General features: G+C 41.7%; 1 protein-coding gene across 4 annotated transcripts in view; it reads left to right on the top strand.

Annotated features, from left to right (window-relative positions):
• Positions 1-18,587, top strand: part of arhgap12a (Rho GTPase activating protein 12a) — a 96,722-nt gene that overhangs the window by 19,646 nt on the left and 58,489 nt on the right. For 3 of the 4 annotated variants that reach the window (XM_046876420.1, XM_046876418.1, XM_046876419.1), the window contains 2 exons: positions 218-463; positions 9,713-9,817. In XM_046876420.1, the coding sequence (XP_046732376.1) occupies positions 218-463; positions 9,713-9,817 (351 nt within the window). The remainder of the gene's footprint in view (positions 1-217; positions 464-9,712; positions 9,818-18,587) is intronic. The other variant, XM_046876421.1, reaches the window with a different exon arrangement.

The following is an 18,587-nucleotide window of genomic DNA, read 5'->3' as shown; positions in this document are numbered from 1 at the left end:
TTACCTAATCTTAAAACCTGATGAGAACCAGATGAATGTTATGTCCTGATATCTAAAAACCTACAATTCAATAAGGGTATACTTTCATTTCAGAGTTACTCTGTCAGTAATCAGCTACTGCCTTGCATTGTTGTAGTAGCATTAAAAAATTGCTTATTTTTCCCAAGGCTCTCTATGAATTTTATGATTAAATGTATTATTTGTGTGTCATTGAAAGGAAAGACCTGACTCTCCCGTTTACACTAACCTGGATGATTCAAAGATCTCTCAGTCATCTTTGCCATCACTGCCATCATCCTACCCACTTACTACACATGCTGACTGGGAGACTTACAAAGATGCAAATGGTAGGCACTTCTACTACAACCGCACCACGCATGAGCGTTCATGGAAACCCCCACGATTACGAGACAGCCATTTGAAGAGGGAGGAGAAACATATCACAGCCACTACAGAGACTGAGGTACTGTCTGAACAAACACACCATTAGCCATAATATATTTTTGTCTTACCTCTGTAAAATCAATTTTTGTTGATTTGTCCAATAGTCTTGGATCTTTTTTGTCTTTGAATACGTTTTGTCATGAAAGGTAAGACTGCAGACAGGCCAGCTCAGCACTCAAACTTTTCTAATATGAAGCAATGCTGTTGTAATAGATGCAGTGTGCAGTTGGGCACTGTCTTGCTGAAATATGTATATGCAGCAAGGACTTCCCTGAAAAAGACGTTTGTGTTCAAATAGTGATTTCTGAATGTTTCTAAACCCATGCAGTGATTTCCATTACAGACACTTGCCTTTTATTTTTTTACATTTTTTTTTTATTTAATTATTTTTTAAATGGAGTGCCACCTCAAGACCAGAGATTGTGCTGAGATTTCTCCAGATTCTGAGGAATTTTTTGATTATATTTACTGTACAGTGGGGCAAAAAAGTATTTAGTCAGCCACCAATTGTGCAAGTTCTTCCACTTAAAAAGATGAGAGAGGCCTTTAATTTTTCATCATAGGTACAATTCAACTATGAGAGACAAAATGAGAAAAAAAAAATCCTGAAAATCACTTTGTCTGATTTTTAAATAATGTATTTGCAAATTATGGTGGAAAATAAGTATTTGGTCAATAACAAAATTTCATCTCAATACTTTGTTATATACCCTTTGTTGACAATGACAGAGATCAAATGTTTTCTGTAAGTCTCCACAAGGCTCCACTGTTGCTGGTAGTTTGGCCCATTCCTCCATGCAGATCTCCTCTAGAGCAGTGATGTTTTTGGGCTGTCACTGGGCAACACGCATTTTCAACTCCCAAAGATTTTCTATGGGGTTGAGATCTGGAGACTGGCTAGGCCACTCCAGGACCTTGAAATGCTTCTTACAAAGCCACTCCCTTGTTGCCCGGGCGGTGTGTTTGGGATCATTGTCATGCTGAAAGACCCAGCCATGTTTCATCTTTAATGCCCTTGTTGATGTAAGGAGGTTTTCACTCAAAATCTCACGATACATGGCCGATACATTCATTCTTTCCTTTACACAGATCAGTCGTCAAAGCATGATGTTTCCACCCCCATGCTTTACAGTAGGTATGGTGTTCTTTGGATGCAACTTAGCATTCTTTCTCCTCCAAACACGACAAGTTGAGTTTTTACCAAGAAGTTCTATTTTGGTTTCATCTGACCATATGGCATTCTTGCAATCCTCTTCTGGATCATCCAAATGCTCTCTAGCAAACTTCAGATGGGGCTCAGACATGTACTGGCTTAAGCAGGGGGACACGTCTGACACTGCAGGATTTGAGTCCCTGGCGGGGTAGTGTGTTACTAATGGTAGCCTTTGTTACTTTGGTCCCAGCTCTCTGCAGGTCATTCACTAGGTCTCCCTGGTGTGGTTCTGGGATTTTTGCTCACCCGTTCCCTGGTGGTCTAGTGGTTAGGATGCGGCGCTCTCACAGCTGCGGCCTGGGTTTGATTCCTGGTCAGGGAACCCACCCCAGCCATTAGGGTTGCACAAGCCTTACTGCCGGTCCCAAGCCCGCATAAATGGGGAGGATTGCGATAGGAAGGGCATCCAGCGAAAAAACATGTGCCAAATCAAACATGCGGATGGTCCGCTGTGGCTACCCCTAACGGGAGAAGCCGAAAGAAAGTTCTTGTGATCATTTTGACCCCACGGGGTGAGATCTTGCCTGGAGCCCCAGATCGAGGGAGATTATCAGTGGTCTTGTATGTCTTCCATTTTCTAATAATTGCTCCCACAGTTGATTTCTTCACACCAAGCTGCTTACCTATTGCAGATTCAGTCTTCCCAGCCTGGTGCAGGTCTACAATTTAGTTTCTGGTGCTTTTTGACAGCTCTTTGGTCTTGGCCATAGTGGAGTTTGGAGTCTGAATGTTTGAGGTTGTGGACAGGTGTCTTTTATACCGATAATGAGTTAAAACAGGTGCCATTAATACAGGTAACAAGTGGAGGACAGAGGAGACTCCTAAAGAAGAAGTTACATTTCTGTGAGAGCCAGAAATCTTGCTTTTTTGTAGGTGACCAAATACTTATTTTCCACCATAATTTGCAAATAAATTCTTTAAAAATCAGACAATGTGATTTTCTGGATTTTTTTTTCTCATTTCGTCTCTCATAATTGAAGTGTACCTAAAAAACCTGTACAATCACAAAAACTTAAAATTACAGGCCTCTCTCATCCTTTTAACTTGGAGAACTTGCACAATTGGTGGCTGACTAAATACTTTTTTGCCCCACTGTACATAAGATATTCAAAGTCTTTGCAATTTTATGATGCAGAATATTATCTTGAAATTGTTCCACAATTTGTAGACACACTTATTTGCAGATTTGTGAACCTCTGCCCATCTTTATTTCTGAGAAATTTTGCCTCTCTTAAAATATTATTTTTATACCAAATAATGTTACTGATTTGTTGCCAATTAACCTAATAAGTTGCAAATGTTCCTTCAGCCATTTTTTTAACTAACATTTACTTTACCAGCTTTATGTTGCCCATTCCAACTTTTTTGAGACTTCTTGTGGCCATCAAATAAAAAAAGATCTCAGTTTAATCATTTTATGTTTTTTTTCTGTTCTATTGTGAATTAAATCAAATTAAAATTTAATTACAAATTTAAATTATATACAGTATTTTAGTGCAAACCCAATTTCAAAGAAGTTAGGACACTGTAAAATGTAAATAAAAACAGAATGCAATTAATAACAAATATCATTAACCCGTATTTTTTTCACATTATCAAAGGTTTAAGCTGGGAAAATGTAAAATTTCAAAAGAATGAGGTGGCTTAAGGTACAGTCAGCATTCAGTTTTATCCCAAAGGTGTTCAGGGGTTGTGGTCAGAGCTTTATTACAGGTCACACCACATCCAAAGACATTTTGTGCAATTGTTTGTATCTTTCTTTGTGGCAACTTTAATTTAATCATTGAGTGCTGATGCTTTTTCGTGCATATCAGTCTCAAAGCTCAGCTGATTCTGTAGCTGAGGAGTTTTAAACTTCTCCTGGAATTAATATCATCATGGAAAATGTACAGTTGTAGCTTTATGGAAAGTGTTTTCATGAGTAAGCAGATGCATGCAAACCTTACATGACCAGGTATGCTGTCAAGTGTTGGATAGATGGGTGTAAAACACCATCTCTGGACTCAGTAGCAGTGGTGATGTGTTCTGTGAAGTGACAAATCATGCTTCTCTGTTTGGCAGTCTGATGGGTGAGACTGGGTTTTGCCATTGCCTGGTGAATGACACGTACCTGACAGCATTTTGCTGATACTAATTGAATGTGGCTGTTTTTTTTAGAATTTCTTTTCTGGGTACATTACATCCAGTGGAGAGAAATATTAATATACTGTATACAAAGACATTTTAAACATTGCTATTCTACCAACTTTGTAGGAACAGTTTGGGGAAGACTCTATTCTATCACAGTTTGACTGTGCCCCAGTGGCAATAAAAAGCACAGGAGGTTTTTTGGTATGGAAGAACTTGCCCTCACCTCAACCCATTAAACACCTTTTGGATGAACGGGAATGGATATTGTAAATCATGCTTTCTCAACCCATATCAATTCCTTTTCAGAAGAGTATGCCTATGTGTTCATGCCCATGTGTTTTATTCCTTCATTTTATCACTTACAAGTAACAAAATTTTGCCTTTGGGAGTTTGTTGTGGTAATTTTTCCATATCAACTCAAAATGTCAAAAATCTGTGTCAAAGTGAACAATCAAGTGAAAAAAGCCAATGCATACACGCATGTTTTATAATAGCCAAGGCAATAACCTGACCTGAATTCAGCCACAAAATACCATAAGAACAAGCAGGAACCAAAGACAGTTGCAATAAAGCCTGACAAAGCATCACTTGTAACGGAACCCAAAGCCGTGCGATATTTATAGGTTACCAAAATAGTAAGAAAAAACTGCATTAACCTTTAGGACTTTATATTTTTTGTAGTCCTTTAGCTTTTACAGAATTCAAAATAATTACACAAGCTGACAAATATATAAAGATAAGAATTATTCTTAAATATGTTATGAATATGTGGATTCAATTCTTTTTTTAGTCATTGACTCTGTAACCACTAACAACAAAGATTTCATGGACATAAACAAATTCCATGTGAAAACTGAGTTTTCACTCTTGAGATTTAGAGTTTGGCAGTAATTTACTTTAGCCACCTTCATTTGCTGGTGGTTTGTTGGTCTTTCTGACCTTTTAACAGTTTATCTTCATGATGTGAAAAGCATGCTCATTGGTATTAAGGTTGAGGTGACTCTGAGGTGAGCAATTTAAGAAAATGTATCTGCTTTAAGAAGCTATTTTTTAATGCTTTTATTTTTAGTCATGTAACCAATAAACAACTGGAACTTAGTTCCACTGGCAGCCATAAATGCAACACCATAGCACTGGTTCAGTGTTTTACAGTTGCTACTTTTAACATTTGACTGCATTATATTTTTTTATATTTTTGTTAAATCTTTTGAATTACAGCTGACACTTGAATCAAACCTTGATTGCTTTACTTCAGTTTGGCTGAGCTTGTGCTCGTGATGGCCTCAGTTTCCTGTTGTTAACCGACAGGAGTAGAACAGGTGCTAGATTTTGCCTTACATTAATTAATATTAAATATTCTTCACTTAGTGTGACAGAAAGTAAGTTTACAGTAGGGGATTTCAAAACACTTGTGTATATCACTCCAAATTAATGGCTATTGACTCCCTTTTTATTTAAGAGACAATATACATTTTTCTAAATAATAACTTGATTTACAGTAAATTGTAAATCACTTTTACAGTATTTACAATTTTACAGGATTTACAGTAAAATGTTTAGTAGGTTTTAATAAAGACTACATATCTCTGGTTCCCCATTCGGGAACTTGGAGCTTCTTCGAAACGCTTTGGGAACGCCCCTGCATTGTCTGCGCTCTGAACCACGTGTGAAATCTGGCCATTAGGCAAGACGTGACGTCATAGACAGGCGATGTCGCGTAAACCAGTAAGCTACAAGATGGCTGTGCGGTGGTAGCGACATTACTTTGAGCACTTTGTGTGTGTTATCTGTGCAGTCATGAGCTTACATGCAGGCAGAATTCCGTCTGCGTGTTCCTGCTTGCCCCACTTCATTTTGGGGGGGATACACGCAGCCTATATACACGCTTGGCATTTTAGCTGTGGGGCTATGCGCTCCTGGCTGATAGCCGAGCTCCCGTTCCCCGGGGAGAGCGCTTGTTTGGCGATTCCTTCTCCCGGTGTGTGTAACGCGGTGCTCCGTATTTCTTCCTCTGAGGTAGGAGAAATTTCAAGGAAAGCGCTCTCCCTCGGTCCCGCTTTGCCGAGGCTAGCGGCGCCGGCGGTCATGTGGCTCACAGGCCGATTTGGCAGAAGTCATGGAGTCAGACGCGTCCTCTCCAGCCTCCCCTGCCTGATCGAGCGCCTGCTCTTGGTGGAAGCATGCCTGGCAGCTGCTTCTTCTCCCGGTGCGAGCAGCGTGGCGTTACATGTCTCCCTCTCCGAAGAGGATGAGATGATGGATGCTAGCGAGCCCGTGGACTCCTCACAGCCTGTGCTGTACGAAGAGCTCCTTGAGGTCGTGACACGGGCCGGGTCCAAGCTGGATTGTGTAACAGAAGCAGCGTGCACCCAGTGAGCTGGATCAGCGTTTCCTGCGCCCTGTGTCACAGCCTCAGCGCCTTCCCTGACCTGCACACCGAGGTGTCTGGGTCCTGGGAGACCTGTGTGCGGCGCGTGCTTTTTCCAATGTTTCTCACTGTGCATAAATGTAGTTGGGACTAAGTAGCGCGGCTACGGGACGATGCCGCGTGTGAAAGAGACACTAGCTAGCTATCACTCCCCAAGTGTTGCATCGATGAAGGCTATTGGTTTGCCTACAGAGATCCACTTGGCTCTGGTAGGTAGGGCTACGCGGCAGGTCAGGCTGCGGGTTGCCTCCACACAATGAGTTTGTTGCAGGCATACGAGGCTGGCCCGCTATGGGGGATGGTATGTGCTTCCTTCTGAGCGCCACGGTGGCCCCTCCTGGCCTGACCTGGTGACGTTGTAGGTAAGGGCGAATGCTGGCGGGTTCAGGAGATCGCGGCGGCGTTTCAGTGGTACTTCTTTGCCGCTCCAATGGGGCTGTTTGGCGGCAGCCTCGCCCTGGTACGTCCGGGCACAGCAAGATAGCCCGGAAAGAGGGCGTTGCCACCCGATTCACGCGGGGAGGTCCTATGGGCCCCTGGCGAGGCTCTAAGCCTGAGGAGGGGCTGGACGACCTGAGTTCTGTCCTCGCCTCTAATAAACGGGCCATGGTGCGTAAGCCTGAAGGCTTGCATCTTGGAGGGCGGTGTACACCTCATGCTATGGTGCCCGTCTCTTCCCGTCATCACCGGGAGGCTGGTCTGTCGGCCCTGCCACAGGGTGTGTTCACGGCGCAGCCTTCCTCCAGCGGTTAACTCCCTTTATTCCACCCGAAAGTTCGTTGTGGATGGGGGACATCCGCCGCCTCTCAGGAGGCTTTAACGGCCACAGTACGCTGCTCCAGCCGTTCGGGTTCAGGAGGGCTTGCCCTGCCACGGGACGTGTTCAGGGCACGGCTTCCCTCCAGCGGTTCGCTCCCGGTATTCCGCACGTAAGATTGCTGCATATGGGGGAGATCCGCCGCCTCTCAGGAGGTGTAGTTGGCTGCAGAGCACTGCTCCAGCTGCTCTGAGTGGGTCAGAGGCCAGCCCCGAGGGGTTGGTTCCCCTGTGGAACTTTCTGTCAGTCTGGAGGGCTGCCAGGAGTCTCTCGTCCTGAAACAGGAGGTGCGTACTCTCCTGGGGAAACAGGCCATTGAGGTGGTTCCCTCCTCCTCAGTCAGAGAGTCAGGCTACTACAGCCCGTGCTTCGTTGTTCCGAAGAAGGATGGTGGGTTGCATCCCATTCTAGATCTCCACTCTTTGAACCATTAACTTATGAGGTTTGGGTTCAGGATACTCACTCTCAAAGAGGTCGTGTCTCAGATCAAGTCCAAGGACTGATTTTGTCACGTTAGATCTGGAGGACGCATGCTCCCACGTGGCCCTCCTTCCCACACACAGAAGGTTCCTGAGGTTGCTTTCGTGGCGAAGCTTACCAATATCGGTCCTCCCGTTCGGCCTAGCACTCTCACCCCCTACCTTTACAAAGTGCGTGAACGCAGCACTGACCCCACTGCGGCTTCAGGGCACCTGCATTTAGAATTATATCGACGATTGGTTGATATTGGCTAATTAGGAGCACCAGGCAGTTCGGCATCGAGATGTCGTTCTCGCCTGCATGAAGAAACTGGGGGTCAGACTAAAACGCCGGGTAGAGTGTACTTTCTCCAGCGCAGAGAACCACTTTTCTCGGCGTGGTGTGAGACTCGGCCAGGTTGCGGGCACAGTTGTCTCCCGCCCGGATCGAAGTCATCCTCACCAGTGTAATTCCACTCGGCCTCCTCCACATGAGGCCCCTCCAGTGGTGGCTCCGGGTCAGAGGGTTCTCCCCCAGAGGGATTCCTTATTGTACCACCAAGGTCTCGCGGCGTGCCCTTCAAGCCTTGGATGTATGGAAGGACCCAGCGTTTCTGTCCCGAGGCCCCGTTTTAGAGCTCCCTCCATGAAGAGATTGTACGCCGCACAGTGGCGACTGTTCACGTCATGGTGTGAGCACTGTGACTTTGACCCAGTTAACTGGTCTGTTCAGTTCTGGAGTTTGTACAGGAACAGTTTGCCACAGGGTTAAACCCTTCAACCCTGAAGGTTAACGTGTCCGCCATCGCGGCATATATCACCACGCAGGGCAGTCGCTGGGTAGGCACCCTCTGGTGACATGTTTCCTCCGTGCCACCCGGAGGCTGAGGCCCGGGACGCGACCCAGAGTGCCTGTCTGGGACTTTGCAGTTGTGTTGGCGGCTCTATCTGAGCCCCCCTTCGAGCCCTTGGCCGAGGTGGCCCTTAGGTTCCTGCCGGTAAAGACTGCCTTCCTTTTGGTGATTTCCTCCCTGAAGAGGTCCGGGGATCTACAGGCTCTGTCCATAGCCCCGTCCCGCCTGGAATTTGGCATGGCCAGAGTGTTTCTATACACAAAACCTGGGTACGAACCTAAAGGTGCCTATGGCTCCCACACGACGTGTCATGTTACAGGCATTCTGCCCTCCTCCGTTTATAGCCCCCGGCCAGGAGATACAGAACCGACTGTGTCTAGCGCTTGCCTCCACAGGATGAGTCCATGGTGGGAGTCGGAGCAGCTGTTTGTCTGCTGTGGCCCTAATAGGAAAGGTTTTCTAGCCAATGGGCAGATGTTAAGCAGGTGGGTAGTGGATGCCATCCTTTCAGCTACGAGTCCTGGTCTCCTTGCTCCGCTTGGGATCTGGTCCGTGTGGCGTGATTAGACACTCGTTCCCAAAGCGTTTCGACGCAGCTCGAAGTTCCCGAATAGGGAATATCTCTAGGTTACATATGTAACCCTAGTTCCCCGAGGGAACGAGATGCTGCGTCTCCGTGCCACACTCCCTGCATCCCTGTGGTGCTTACCTTCTCTCTTTGCAGAAGCTAATGTCGCTACCACTGCAAAGCCATCTTGTAGCTTCCTGGTTTACGCGATGTCGCCTGTCTATGACGTCACGTCTTGCCTATTGGCCAGATTTCACATGTGGTTCAGAGCGTGGACAACACAGGAGTGTTCCCAAAGCGTTTTGACGCAGCTCGAAGTTCCCGAATGGGGAACTAGGGTTACATACGTAACCTAGAGATAATATTGCAGCAGTGCATTATTGATACTGTATATAAAATCTGTTTTTATAAAAAAAAAAAAAAAAAAATCACAAATTGGTCAATTACATAGAAGCATGTTTATATATGTTTCTTTTTGAAAATATACTTTGTATATTTTGACTTTTTCTGAGATGGGAAAAGTCTTTCAGAAAGATGAAAGTGGGATTGATAGGTGATTTTTTGAGATATAAATTGTCTGCAGCTGAAATGACTACATAGTGTTTTTTGATAATACTGCTAAATGTACAAAGTGCATAAAACTTGTAATGATTCCAACATCAAGGTTTTTTCTATTTTTGTGAATCTACCAATAAATTTTTCATTTAGTGTAATATAATTAATTAATTGACATGCACCTGTATCTACAATATGTGTTTCAATGTTAATTCTGATTTAGTTCAATCTGTCTCCTGGTGCAGGAGAGTGGAAATATGGCCAAAACATGCAGTTTGAACCGAAGACAGCCAGGTCCTATAGTGACAAAATGGAGGCACAGTACATATGTGTTGGAGACTAACATTAAGGTACATCAACATGTATTACTTATTTAAAAGCACTTGGAACACTTAAGTGAATATACGACAGACACAGCCGATTCACAGGACGAACAGACTCCATATGGGAGTAAACTAAGTAAGATGCGAACAATGCACCATTTTTAAAGTCATTTGAAATTGATTTTTATATTTTTTATTTATATACAATGCGTTCAAAAAGTTCACCTGCAGTGGTTGCGTAGAGTAGGTAGAGGGGCACGTTTTTAAAGCTGGCAATAAACACACAGATGTAGTGTGTGAAAAATTTCAAACAACTTTTCCGGGACAAGAAAACCACATCGAGGTACTGTGCGAGATTAATAAATAAATACATGAGGGAAATAATGAGTTTCATTAATCAAATGTTTTTCCATAACCTACATTATGTGGCCACTGCTGAAGGACTTTTTGAATTCACTGTATGTGTATTTTGATGTAATATGGCAATTAAATGCACTAAATGGGTTTAGTTTTTACAGATATTCTTGTATGCAATTTCAGCAATAAAAATTTTAATTTTTCTAAAAAGGAAACAAACTACTTGTTTATAATAGGAGATCTGTCTTATTGTCCCTTTTTTGTTTAGTATTAATCTTTAATAAGAAAAAGTATATCGTATCCAACTACTCGATTATATGATGGAATAATTATTAGAATACTCGATTACTAAAATAATCTATAGCAGTAGCCCTAAAATACTAACATAGCAACGAAAGTGATTATAGTGCAGGTGATCATATGGTGACTGCACATTTAAACGATAATAATAATAATTAATAAAATGAAGAGGAATGTATTAAAAAAAAAAAAAAAAAAAGACAGCTTGAACGTTTAAAAGCAGTGGTTATGAAGGGCCTTCTGTACCACTGTACTGTGAATGAGGAGTGAGTTTATGAGCAGCAGTGCAATTTTGTAAAACTGATTCCATGGAGTAAATGGAGTCCATCTCAATCAACTAGTACTAAATACATAGTATCCTATTAAAAGCACTGGAAAGTGGAAAGTACATATCTTTCACATACTGCCAAATTTGTCCAAGTGGGAATGTGCCCTCTGTTGAAGATTATAGTATTATCTATATTGAAGATGTTAATATGACAACTGCAGGTAGTCAACTTATGGGCTAATGAGTTATGTGTTTGGCACATTTTCTTTGCAAGTGAAAGTAGACAGTATTTTTCATTGGGAGTTATTTGTAGAATCTGTGCAAACCTCCACCCCATGGTTTAATGCCATCTCCTCAGATGAAGTCTTTTATCAGCTCCCTTTTCAGCTGTTCTATAGTGCCCATCAAGGAAAATATTTGTTCAGCATATGTATTTTGGCGTGTGATCTCAAGATTCTGCCTGCATGTAGTTATGTCTATGCTGGGTTTTAGGAGGGACCAGGAAGCAGGGGCTAGAAGACAGAAGTGAAGAAGGAGAAGTGTACTGTACTCTCTTCTAATTATATGGATTATGTTTTCTGGGCACACCTTGAGTCTGTTAATACCAATCAATAGTTTCTCAAATGCCACGACTTATTTGAGTATTGTTGCTTATGTGAATCCCTTAATTGTCACAGCTGGCATATCTAATGGCAACTTGCAGCTTGATAATGCACCATGTCACAAAGCTCATTTAAAGTCATTTTTAAATAGTTACATGAACATGACCTGAGTACAGTGTTCATTGGCTTTCCTGGTTACATGACTTAAATACAATAGAACAGCTTTGGGATGTAGTGGAATGTAGAAGTACATTAGACATGTAGTTGGATTCATGCTAAAAAATCTGCATAAATTGCGAGATTGAATTAAGATGAATTAAAGCAGCTTTGAGATCAAAGGGAGGCCCTGCTTAATACTACTATAGCATTTTTGTTAAGGTGCCCAGTGTTAGAAAGTTTACTGAGTGAACAATAAATGTATACCATGTATCCAAAAACACTTCCCAACAAAAATGAAAATGATTGGCTCATGCAGCAGCATTTGATTTAAAAACAACAAATCCTGTTACATTTTGCCAGTGGGGGGGCCATGCATTTGGCACCTTCAGTGGGGACTTACCTGACTGAAGCCACCTCTTAATACCACCACTATCACGTCGCAATTATAGAAAGCAGCAATACCATACAAAAACGCAGTTTAACAATTATACATTATAACGAGGGAGGCATTTCACATATGGAGGGTGAACACCATTTTACTAAACTAAGAAACCCAGTTAAGACAACTCCAAATCTCTACACTACAACCGCAACTCTGCCACCTACATCATCTGGAGCAGTTCAGAATCAATATTTGTCTAATAACATGACAAAAACGTAAAAATGTAAATAAAATACAACCTACCCACCAGAGATGCATACTCATAATTTGCACTGCTCCTCAGAGGCTGTAAGCCAGTGGTACCGCTCGTATTTACTGGTCTGGAAGTGGCGAAGAAACCTTTTCCCGGGCTGAGACAAGCTAGATAGCTTCGGGGTTGGCCGACCTCTTCTCTAAATTTCTCTTCGTCCGTAGGCATAAAAAAAAACTAACTCGGTGTTCATGTGTGCAGCAGACATGTTTTGCCAGTCGAACTTGGCTGTAACAGTTTCCCTCTGAATTTAGGCCAGCAGAGAAGGCTTTGCTGGCCCTTTCCGCTCGCCACTGCATTTAGCCATATATTAAATGCTAGTGGTCACAGTTTGTAAAACAATCCGGACAAATACTTAATTACTGTACTTAAATAGATTCTGATATCAGTACTATATATCAGGCAACTTTTTACTTTTATTTATTACATTTTTTACACATATCTCTACTTTCTACTTCTTACATTTTCAAACCAGGCTCGTTACTTTTAGTTGCAGTTTTTCAGCCCATTAACCTATTTCCTGTTTTTGCACATTTTTTTCCCCCAACCTATCACTGGTGTATCATTTTACTGTCTATAATGCACCACAGATGTAGGCTAGTTTACAAAGCTAACAACATGCACAGCAAGTAGAATGGCTAACATGGATGAGACAGGGGCCTTGGAAGCTAAATCCATTTTTCATGTTACTTAATTCTCTTTAAATTTACTGTTTGAAAATTGATTGCGCTTTTATTTGTACAGTTTTACAAATAATTTTATTTGTATAGCGCTTTTGACAATGGACATTGTCCTAAAGCAGCTTTACAGAGATAATGTGGTAATAAAGAATGAACACATTCGTTCCTTATAATTGTAAGTTTGTCCCTCATGAGCAAGCCAGTGGTGACTGTGGCAAGGAAAAACTCTGGGATGGCATAAGGAAGAAACCTTGAGATGAACCAGACTCAAGAGGGATTCCATTATTATCTGGGAGGCACTGAAAGTCCAATTATTACAGATAAATGATGTTGGTGTGCAGTGATTGTGATCAGATGCAATCTGTAGTCCTGTGTTAGTGTAGCAGACTGTTAACATTAACTACAGTCCAAATCCAAATCCTCAAGCTCCTGTTCTTACTCCGTAATTTCATGTATCCCCATGGTGTTAAGAAATCATTCCTAGCTGCACAGAGTTTCCTCTAGTCAAAGAGAACACATCCAGAAGCAGCCCAAGACGAACCAGGCAGATCCGAGGGGAGGGACAGGAACATCGGTCACTGGAACCTCAAGAGCATGTTTAACTGGACAAAGAGAAAGAGAGAGAATTGGATATGGATTATTATGTATTCTTATTTTTGTATAAAAGTTAAGGACACTGTGCAGTTGGGGATTCCGGCAAGACTCGCAAATGCAGCATAACTTCGAGAGAGCCAGAAGATAACACAGACATGAGGGAATCTCTGGTTTAAGAGATGGCCCCCCAGTCTTTATAGTAGTCTTCATTATTTGAGGTACCAACAAATAGCCTGATCTAAGTAGGCGTGGAGGATCATATTGGTACAGAAGTTCGCTCAGATATTGCGACGCAAGACCATTAAGTGCTTTATACATCACTAGTAGTATTTTATAATCAATGCAAGATTTAATTAAGAACCAGTGTAGACTGATTAAAACAGGTGGTCATATTATTTAGATCTAGTAAGGACTCTTGCTGCTGCATTCTGAAATAACTGAAGCCTATCTGTGCAATTACTTGAACAGTAAGACAGAAAAGCGTTACAGTAGTCTAATCTAGATGTAACAAAAGCATGAATTAGTTTTTCTGCATCCCTTAACGACATATTTTGGCAATATTTTTTAGGTAAAAGATCCTAGTAATATTATTCACATGAGCCTCAAAGAAAAGACTAGGTTCAATAATCATGCCAAGGTCTTTGACTGCTGTACACATTGACAGAAACACCATCCAGAGCTTTGTAATTGGAAAATTTACTTCTAGCTGCATGTGGTCAACTAAAAGTACTTCCCGAATACCAGGTTTATATATAATTTTACCCAGAGGCAGCAAATATAAAGAGAAAGGCAGTGGACCTATGACAGATCCCTGCGGAACACCAAACTTTACCTCAGAGAGTGTGGAGAACTCATTTACAACAAACTGAATGCGATCAGTCAAATTAGACCTAAGCCAGGAGAGAGCTGTTCCCTTTATTCCAACAACATTCTCTAGTCTAGCAAGGAGGATATTATGATGAATGGTATCAAAAGCTGCACTAAGGTCGAGCAAAACAAGTAAAGAGAAAAAACCCTGATCAGTGGCCAATAACTGGTCATTCACCACCTTAACTAGTGCCGTCTCTGTGCTATAATTAGGATTAGACCTAAATCATGGCTGGTGCATTTAAAAGATTTTATTTCAAAGTAGATGTGAGCATGACTGCTGTGCTACAACCTTTTCTAAAATCTTGCAGAAAAAGGGGAGGTTAAATATTGGCCAATAGTTTCACAGGTGACAAGGGTCAAGGTCAGGTTTCTTAATTCCGGGGTTGATAACTGCCACTTTGGAGTTCAGTTACTTTTGAATTATCTGTTTGAAGAAGCTTGTAGGCAAGGGATCAAGAATACTAGTTGCTGATTTTGATGAAGAAATAAATAAAATTAAGTCAGTAATTTTCTTGAATAGGAGTGAAGCATGGAGATGTTTAGGAGAGATGGCAGTGGAGTTTTTAACCAGATTGTTTAACAAGATTCTGGAAGGTGAGAGGATGCCTGAGGAATGGAGAAGGAGTGTGCTGGTACCGATCTTTAAGAATAAGGGAGATGTGCAGACCTGCAGTAACTACAGGGGAATTAAGTTGATCAGTCACACCGTGAAGTTAATTAATTAAGTCAGTAATTTTAAGTTAGTAATTTTCTTGAATAGGAGTGAAGCATGGAGATGTTTAGGAGGGATGGCAGTTAAGTTTTTAGCCAGATTGTTAAACAAGATTATGGAAGGTGAGAGGAAGCCTGAGAAATGGAGAAGGAGTGTGCTGATACCGATCTTTAAGAATAAGGGAGATGTGCAGACCTGCAGTAACTACAGCGGAATTAAGTTGATCAGTCACACCATGAAGTTATGAGAAAGAGTAGTGGAAGCCAGGCTGAGAGAAGAGGTGACCATCTGTGAGCAACAGTATGGTTTCATGCCTAGGATGAGCACCACAGATTCCTTATTTGCTTTGAGAATGCTGATGGAGAAGTATAGAGAAGGACATAAGGAATTGCATTGTGTATTTGTGGATTTAGAGAAAGTGTACGACAGAGTGCCAAGAGAGGAGTTGTGGTATTATATGAGGAAGTCAGGTGTGTCAGAAAAGTATGTGGGGGTGGTGCAGGACATGTACAAGGACAGTGTGACAACAGTGAAGTGTGCGGTAGGAACGACAGTCTGGTTCAAGGTGAAGGTTGGATTGCATCAAGGATTGGCCCCGAGCCCTTTCCTGTTTGCAGTGGTGATGGACCGGTTGACGGACGAGGTCAGACAGGAGTCTCCCTGGACTATGATGTTTGCGGATGATATTGTGATTTGTGTTGAGAGTAGTGAGCAGATTGAAAAGAGCCTGGAGAGGTGGAGCTATGCGCTGGAGAGAAGGGGAATGAAAGTCAGTAGGAGTAAGACAGAGTACTTGTGCGTAAATGAGAGGGAGGCCAGTCGAGTGGTGCAGTTGCAGGGAGAAGAGGTGGAGAAGGTGGTCGAGTTCAGGTACCTGGGGTCAGCAGTGCAAATTAATTGGGAGTGTTTTAGGGAAGTAAAGAAAAGAGTGCAGGCAGGGTGGGGTGGGTGGAGAAGAGTGACAGGAGTGATTTGTGATAGTAGGGTATCTGCAAGAATGAAAGGGAAAGTTTATAGGACTGTGGGGAGACCTGCAATGTTGTATGGATTAGAGACAGTGGCATTGAGTAAAAGGCAGGAGGTGGAGCTGGAGGTAGCAGAGCTGAAGATGTTAAGGTTTTCGTTGGGAGTGATGAGGATGGACAAGATTAGAAATGAGTTTATTAGAGGGACAGCGCATGTTGGATGTTTTGGAGACAAGGTGAGGGAGGTAAGATTGATATGGTTTGGACATGTGCAGAGGAGGGACATGAGTTATATTGGTAGGAGAATGCTAAGGATGGAGCCACCAGGTAGGAGGAAAAGAGGAAGGCCAAGGAGGAGGTTCATAGATGTGGTGAGGGAAGACATGCAGGTAGTTGGTGTGAAAGAGGCAGATGTAGAGGACAGGGTTGTATGGAGACGGATGATCCGCTGTGGCGACCCCTAATGGGAGCAGTCGAAAGAAGAAGAAGAATTTTCTTGAATAGGAGTAAAACTTTGTAATTGATTGTCTGTTTTAAATACAGTGCTCTCTATGAGGTTATTTATAAAATTGTTTGAATTTATATTGATCGTCTGTTTTTTTTGCCTGATGTTTTAAACGTTATTATAAAAAACGTCATAAAAGCATTGCTACCTATTGATGGTGTGCATGTTTGTGGAGTGCTTTTATTTCCTGTTAATTTTGCTACCATGCTGAATAAACATCTAGGATTATGCTTATTTTCTATGAGGGTGGAAAAATATCTGACACCACTAAGAGCTTTTATATAACTAATTTATCAAAATAAATATTTAAGTCACCAACAATTAATGCTTTATCTAAAGAAGTAGCTAGATTTGTGATAAAATAAAATTACATGCAAATGTGAAAAAATATATCAGAGTAGGGCCCTGGGGGTCTATAATGAATTAACTAATTAATGGAATTGACTTACTAGACCTGCTTTCAGACAGTACATATTTTAAAGTACATATTATATGCATATATTTTATATATTCACATTTTATTTTGGTTTAAATAACGTTGAATGCGTTACATGTGTGTTCTTATGTGTGATGCTTAGATTTTTATTATAAATTGCTGCGACTTCTCCTCCTCTGCCATTTAGACGGGGCTGGTGTATGTAACTATACCCAGGAGGACTCGCTTTATTTAATGCTAGATATTTGTTCAGTTTAATCCACTGTAGCGACTGGGGGAAAAGAGGGACAAACTTATAATACAGATAAATTAAGTATATAGTTGGAAGCACAGTCTGCCTGCATTCTCCACCATTATATGTAGCGAATTTAGTTTGCAAAGAAAAGGGAACATTAATAATTATAATGGGTTATAGTTATTCCTAAATATTTAAATGAAGTTAAATTGACGGTAATGGAATTAACATTACACTTATTTGTCTGTTCATCCGGCAAACAGACAGTATAATTTTATGTTAATTCTATAAAAGAGCTTTCTCCCTGGCCAAGAAAGACGCAACCCCCCCTTTACTTTATACCATACAATTAATAGAGCATGTAGTTCAGATCGAATGTTGCAGGAACCTTACGAATGTGAGCAGCACTCAGAGACAATCACTTATGAAAAATACGGCGTTTAATGAATGAGACAAAAGCCCTATTCGGACGGGACTAGTTTTCCAAACGACGTTTAAGTTAGAATTTTTTTCAGCCGACGTCTGTTATTTTATGTATGGATTCGGACGGGACTAACATCTCCGTGTTTATTGCGGAGGTAGGAGTGTCTGTGTTTTACATGTGGGCGTTGCACAAGACCTCTACATCCATTATTGGTGCGCAGAAAGCAGAAATTTGAATACCGGCACGCTAGGGTTAGTACGGTAGTTCACGTTGACCAAAACACACAAGTAAACGCGCTTTGGAAAAAAACATTTTCGCCAATCACAGACATTCGCATTCGGACGGGATTAGATTTCTCAGAGGAGTGCCGAGTTTGCTGAAAAACAGTAGGTAATTTGCTCTGGAATTTTTACAGAGGTCGTGTGAGAAAAAGACAGACATAGCAGATTCGGACGGGATTGAAATCACAAAGTACCTCTGTGAAACAGAAATTTCTCTAATGACCCCCTGTAAAACTAGTCCTGTCAGAATAGGGCTACACACAACATAAAACTAACTACACAAACAAACAAACAAAAAGAAAAAGAAATAATACATTTAAATAAAAATAAACAAAAGTTAAGGAAAAGAAGAAAGGAGAGAAAGAAAGGAAACACAGCTTAAACTTCAAATTAATCACATCCTCACTGAGAAATCGTCACGGCAATTTAAAATCCCCTTAATATTAAGGGGTTCAAACTTAACACGCATCTAAATTAGTTGGTAAACCGGTTAGTTGCATTGGCTTGTTGCACAAGAGTCCGGGTGCGGTAGACAAAAGAAATCTTGGATGAGTCGGTTAGGATGGAGTCAGATGTTCTTCCAGCTTCTCCTGAAGATCAGAGCAGTTGGTGTTCTTGAAGAAAAAGCTTGCTGAAAGATCTCAAAAAAAGATTTTCGATCTCGTCTTGAAGAGTCGCTGCTGGGCTGTTCGAAGCATCCGACTCTCTGAGCCATCC

The sequence above is a fragment of the Silurus meridionalis genome, chromosome 20, assembly GCF_014805685.1.
Source record: "Silurus meridionalis isolate SWU-2019-XX chromosome 20, ASM1480568v1, whole genome shotgun sequence".
NCBI classification, from domain to species: domain Eukaryota; kingdom Metazoa; phylum Chordata; class Actinopteri; order Siluriformes; family Siluridae; genus Silurus; species Silurus meridionalis.
The sequence above is the reverse complement of the archived record's forward strand: the minus strand, read 5'-3'. Positions and strand labels throughout refer to the sequence as shown.